Source organism: Salvelinus sp. IW2-2015, linkage group LG19 (genome assembly GCF_002910315.2).
Source record: "Salvelinus sp. IW2-2015 linkage group LG19, ASM291031v2, whole genome shotgun sequence".
NCBI lineage: Eukaryota > Metazoa > Chordata > Actinopteri > Salmoniformes > Salmonidae > Salvelinus > Salvelinus sp. IW2-2015.
Genome location: NC_036859.1, coordinates 23,198,617 through 23,204,616, shown reverse-complemented (window position 1 = coordinate 23,204,616; position 6,000 = coordinate 23,198,617). Strand labels below are relative to the sequence as shown.

General features: G+C 38.0%; 1 protein-coding gene across 6 annotated transcripts in view; it reads right to left on the bottom strand.

Annotated features, from left to right (window-relative positions):
• Positions 1 to 710: 710 nt before the first annotated feature.
• The window catches only part of LOC111979131 (ras GTPase-activating protein nGAP), a 108,014-nt gene continuing 102,724 nt past the window's right edge, over positions 711 to 6,000 (bottom strand). For all 6 annotated transcript variants that reach the window (XM_024009449.2, XM_024009445.2, XM_024009448.2 and 3 more), the window contains one exon: positions 711 to 1,467. In XM_024009449.2, coding sequence (XP_023865217.1) covers positions 1,300 to 1,467 — 168 coding nt within the window. In that variant the 3' untranslated portion in view covers positions 711 to 1,299. The remainder of the gene's footprint in view (positions 1,468 to 6,000) is intronic.

The window sequence follows — 6,000 nt, the reverse complement described above, 5'->3', positions numbered from 1 at the left end:
TGAAAAAGGTTGGGAGCCACTGCTCTGGTCTATGGAAATCCCAGACCTAGAGCAACAGCACACAGTTTATGCTGTAACATTGTTCATGTGGGAGGCAACCCATCTGCCTAGGGAGACTAGGCATAGATCTGCCACTTTCCATCTTTTTATTTATTTATTTTTATTTAACCTTTATTTAACCAGGTAGGCAAATTGAGAACACGTTCTCATTTACAATTGCGACCTGGCCAAGATAAAGATAAAGATCTGTCATTGAGACCCTCTCATCAAGCTTACAAGTATGTTCCGCATGCCCCGTTCTAACTGTGGTTCACTAATTAAGTCACATCTTCCAAAGTAACAACCAAATAATCTTTATAAAAGGGGATAATTATGTAACAACTCCACAAAAATGTGCTTTAGCACTGTAGTTGAATTACAACCCATATACAATTCATATAATTGCAAAATATCCACAAAATTATAGGCAGCTTTTATTCTACACAACATTCAACAAGGACAGATATGCAAACATTTACATAAACCAGTTCATATGAGGGGAAGGGGGGACAACACTCTTTTAAACAGTAGTTATTGACATGAAATTGTACAAAGTCATGAGTCTTCTTTTGGGATCTTGAAGGCTTGACAGTAGGCGGTACAGAAATAAATACAATTTGCTATTCTGTMGCAAGGTGGTGGAGCGAGACAACTCATTTTTGAAGATCCAGTTGGCCTTAAGAACCTGAACTCAAAGACCTATGGTTTCAGCTAATAATGGGCAAGCAGCAGTCAATATACTCAAAATCAGCTAATCAAAACCAATTCAACCCCTAGTTTAAGACAACATAAACAGAAGTTAAAAAATATAAAAAAGTAGGGTTTGAATAACAGTGTGCATAAAACTGTTTTTGGTTTATTTTGCCCTTCCACTCCTATTATGACAATATGTTTTTAGAGCTATAATTGCTCACTATGTGCTTTTAGCTATTTATTTAAAACAAACCCACTTTATGATATGTACATCTCAATATATATCTTAGAGAAACTGCATTTGTCTGCATATGGGAATAATAATGTAATTTATAAAACACCAATTAACTATTTTATGACAACAGTTGATCCCCCTGTTTCAGTCTTCAAATGACCCGTCTTTCCAGTATCATCTCTGTACACAACCAGTACAAGATATAAGTTATATACATTAATATCTAGACATTCCTTGTAGATGTATAGTACGTACAGTCAAGAGAGAGACAGGTCCTTGGCCTGTGTGCATGGAGAGAGAGTGTGACCACCATCATGGTGTCTGACTAACAATCAGCAGCTGCTGTTTTTAAACTCTCCGTTCTCAGTGATCGACAGTTTTGTGGGGTTGGTTGGCGAGAGGCCGTTGCGCAGATTCTGCATGCTATAGCGCTCCTTCACCTGTGTCAGGGCACTCATCAGCCGAGAGTTGGCTGCATCCAGAGAGCTTATCCTCTTCTCCTGAAGAGAGAAAGAGAGGAGGGGAAGAGGGAGGGACTGAGTGAGGAAAGCATTCACTTAACAGTGGAGAATAGATGAGCAGGGTAAGCTGAAGGATGACTACTACTCTGTAGATGGTGAAATTCAAATATCACAAGCAAAGTCTGAAATATACCTATTTTTTGTTTAGCAGACAAAATTATAGATACAACTAAAAACTCATATCCAAGCATTGCGTCATGTTTGTTTGAAAAAAAGAAACAATTTTAGATATCTATTCGTATACCATTCACTGAGCCTACATGTCAAGTGGCATCACTTTTAACTGAAAACTACTGTCAATTTATATTGTGTAAACACATGAGGATTATTTTGTATTCAACTATCTTTAAAAAATAAATWAATAAATAAATAACTGAAATCCCAATTATATGCATAACCCTTGGGACTGAACTGTCCTGTATGATATACTTGATTGTTCCCCCTCCTAGAAGTAGGAAAACGGACTCGGTATGCCATCCTTGTAATCAGCAACATAATAATGTTTTGTCTCTAGCCATGACCAACCTCATCTAGCCAGGTCAAGGCACTGTTACTGCAGAACTGGGGGAGAGGAGGGAAGGGGAGAAGGGTTTTGGGAGTGACGGTAGCTAAATTAGGAGGGCAGGGTGAAAAGCATCCAAAGCTGGCTGGGGATAACAGATACATCATCTGCTAAGAGCGCAACTTACAACACACAGTCCTGTAGAGACAGAAATAGTGAACACATCTGAATGTAACTGCTTCATATTTCCAGCCCTGATTCAAAACATACTTTCTTATACTATAACATTGTTTATTTTTAACTATGAGAGCCACTGTGTCTGAAATTAGATTGACATCAGATATGGAGAAACATGAATTGTAGGGGCGTAGTATACCTACAAAAGTAATGAACATGTATTAGATTATGTTCTACATTTGTATTCTGACTGATGGGGAAATCTGAAAATCTAATTTCAAAAGCAATACGAAACAACAACGACCTCTAGTCTGCACAGGAATAAGGACTTTTTTGGCAGGGAGGCAGGAATGAGTGTCAAGTGTGGTTGCGCTCATTCAAGGCTTGACAGCATTTCCCAAAACTAGAGGACTGACTGTATTACTTGCCTGCTTGGATTACCTCCGTTGCTTTATTGACCTGGAACTCAGTGGAACATAGTGATAAAGTCAACAGGTTCTCTGCTCCAATGCAGAGCAAAAGAACTTCATCCCCCTCCAAATTCCACGTGAATAGTACCTGAAATATAGGCCTTGAAATATATCCACAGGTACATCCTCCAATTGACTCAAATTATGTCAATTAGCCTATCAGCAGCTTCTAAAGCCATGACATCATTTTCTGGAATTTTCCAAGCTGTTTAAAGGCACAGTCAACTTTGTGTATGTAAACTTCTGACCCACTGGAATTGTGATACAGTGAATTATAAGTGAAATAATCTGTCTGTAAACAATTGTTGGAAAAATTAATTGTGTCATGCACAAAGTAGATGTCCTAACTGACTTGCCAAAACGATATTTTGTTAAAAAGAAATTTGTGGAGTGGTTGAAAAATTAGTTTTAATGACTGTATGTAAACTTCCGACTTCATATTGCATATTGTATTAAACTGAAACATGTTCTTGTATTTGTAAGTGTATATWTTTTTTTTAATAAAACCCTGTTTGATTGATGTGTATCAAGTCTGGTAATACTTTGCCATTTTATTGCTTATAAGCTTTGTTATAATTTTTTTTGTCACAATTTATTACATTTATGGGTCTATAATCAGCAGGGGACCCTCCAGATTTTCCTGGTTTTAATATAATTTAAATAACTGTTTGATACATGTAACTAGGAAGCACTGAATTAAGTGACATATCTGTTATAGATTTCTATGGGAAAGCTATCCATTTCTGGTGCTTTTCTCTGTGCGAATGTTATAACAGTATCTAATATTTCTTCTTGGGCGATCTCGGTTTTAAATTATAATTTTTTGTCCGCTGATAGTTGCTTCCGATTTGTTGAGTCTATAGGATCCGTCCCACTGTTTAATTCTGATTTGTATACATTTTCATAGAAACTGAAAGAAATGGTCATTAAATCACATTGTTGTTTCTCATTACTGCCTTTGTAGCTTTATCTTTTAAAATGATAACAGGTTTAGCATGTATTCTTTTTGTGAGAGCGGCGAGATTTTGACCAGGTTTATTTGCCATCCAGTTCTCTGCTGCCAATGACTGGAACGATCTGCAAAAATCTCTGAAGCTGGAAACACTTATCTCCCTCACTAGCTTTAAGCACCAGCTGTCAGAGCAGCTCACAGATTACTGCACCATTACTGCAAATTCAGGTCCAGTAGATCCGCTATGTTCATTCTCCAATTCTTTCGCTAAATGTATTTTCTGTTGGTGTAATTAAGCATGATACCGGAGAATGATCCGATATCACAAAATCAATACTTTTTTCATCCAGTAAATAATTGAGAGCACTTTTGGAAATAAAAATCCAAATCCAAATAAGTTTTTATAACTTCAATTACTTAGAGAGAAAAAAAATWGTATTTTGTAGTTGGGAACTGTAATTTCACTTCAAGATACAATTCAACATTATAAAACGGCCTTCTTGGTCCATATGCTGGGATAAGGGGAAATTGTGTATTCTTATTTATCAGAATGCCTACACCTTTGCTGTTACTACAGTAGGTGGCAGCATAGGTCTCTCCAACCCAGCTGCTCTTTAAAATGTTCCATTTCTCCTTTTTGTTAATGTAACTCTTGTTAAAAAATAAATACATCAGCGGACAATCTCTTAGGTGTTCAAGAACCATATGCTTTTTTCCTCCACCATTCCATGGGATATGTTGGATTTTGTAGGTCTTTACTTGTATAGTCAAACCTAACCTTAACTGTTCCGTCTGTCATTGAAGAACCAGGTAAAACATTTAAACAGAAATGACATGAGGGCGGTGGGCATTCCATATAACGGGAGGATCATAGTATAAATAAATAGTTATTGTATACATTATATGTATAGAGTGTATGGGCATGTGGACTGGGCAGACATTTAACAAAAACAGTAAAAAGAAAAAAACAGGTTTATATTATTTACATAAGTATTCAGACCCTTTGCTATGAGACTCGAAATTGAGCTCAGGTGCATCATTCATCATCCTTGAGATGTTTCTACAACTTGATTCGTGTCACATGTGGTAAATTCAATTGATTGGACATGATTTGGAAAGGCACACACCTGTCTATATAAGGTCCCACAGTTGACAGTGCACGTCAGAGCAAAAATCAAGCCATGAGGTCGAAGGAATTGTCCGTAGAGCTCCGAGACAGGATAGTGTCGAGGCACAGATCTGGGGAAGGGTACCAAAAAATGTTTGCAGCATTGAGCGGTGCCTGGTTTCCCCAGGAACACAGTGGCCTCCGTCATTCTTAAATGGAAGAAGTTTGGAACCACAAAGACTCTTTCTAGAGATGGCCGCCCGGCCAAACTGAGCAATCGGGAGAGAAAGGCCTTGGGCAGGGAGGTGACCAAGAACCCGAGGGTCACTCGCACAGAGCTCCAGAGTTCCTCTGTGAAGATGGGAGAACCTTCCAGAAGGACAGCAATCTCTGCAGCACTCCACCAATCAGGCCTTTATTCAATTCCGAGGCGCATATTGAAGATGTTGGAAGAACTGTCCACATGTATTTCTTGTCAGCCAACAAGATGAGTAGGCCTAACAAACAACAAAAGCACTAGCCTATGTCAATCTACTATACCCCATAGTACAAAAGTTTACCTATTCTATTCTGTGCGAGAAATAAATATTCCAAACATAGTCTGGGACAGTTGTGGGATGCGAAATATCCCAAATGAATAAAAACCTGTTTCAAGCAATGCATCTAATGCAAAAGATGAGAATGTTTAGCTTAAAATGTTGATAAACTATTAGGATATTTCTTCACATTATAAGCGCAGCAATGCGCATACTGCTGTAGGCTATAAGCGTGAATGGTGTTTTCCTGCTAATGGAACATTCTCAAAAGTGACCACAAATGCGATTATGCATGTAATGCTTTTTTTTTTTTATAAAGGTGCATTTTTAAATGGGGAAAATGGCCAAATTATCAAAACATATAGGGCTATGGGCTAGGCTATATTTAGTTTATCAATAGATTATTGGGATTCTATGTCCTGCCATGGTATATACTGTACGCAGTGTACAAAACATCCTGCCATGACAGACTGACCAGGTGAATCCAGGGGAAAGCTATGATCCTTTATTGATATCACTTGTTAAATCCACTTCAAATCAGTGTAGATGAAGGGAAGGAGAGAGGTTAAAGGATTTTTAACCCTTGAGACAAATGAGACATGGATTGTGTATGTGTGCCATTCAGCGGGTGAATGGGCAAGACACAATTTCTAAGTGCATTTGAACAGGGTATGATAGTAGGTGCCAGGCGAACCTGTTTGTGTAAAGAACTGCAACACTGCTGGGTTTTTCATGCTCAACAGTTTCTGTGTGTGTCAAGAATGGTC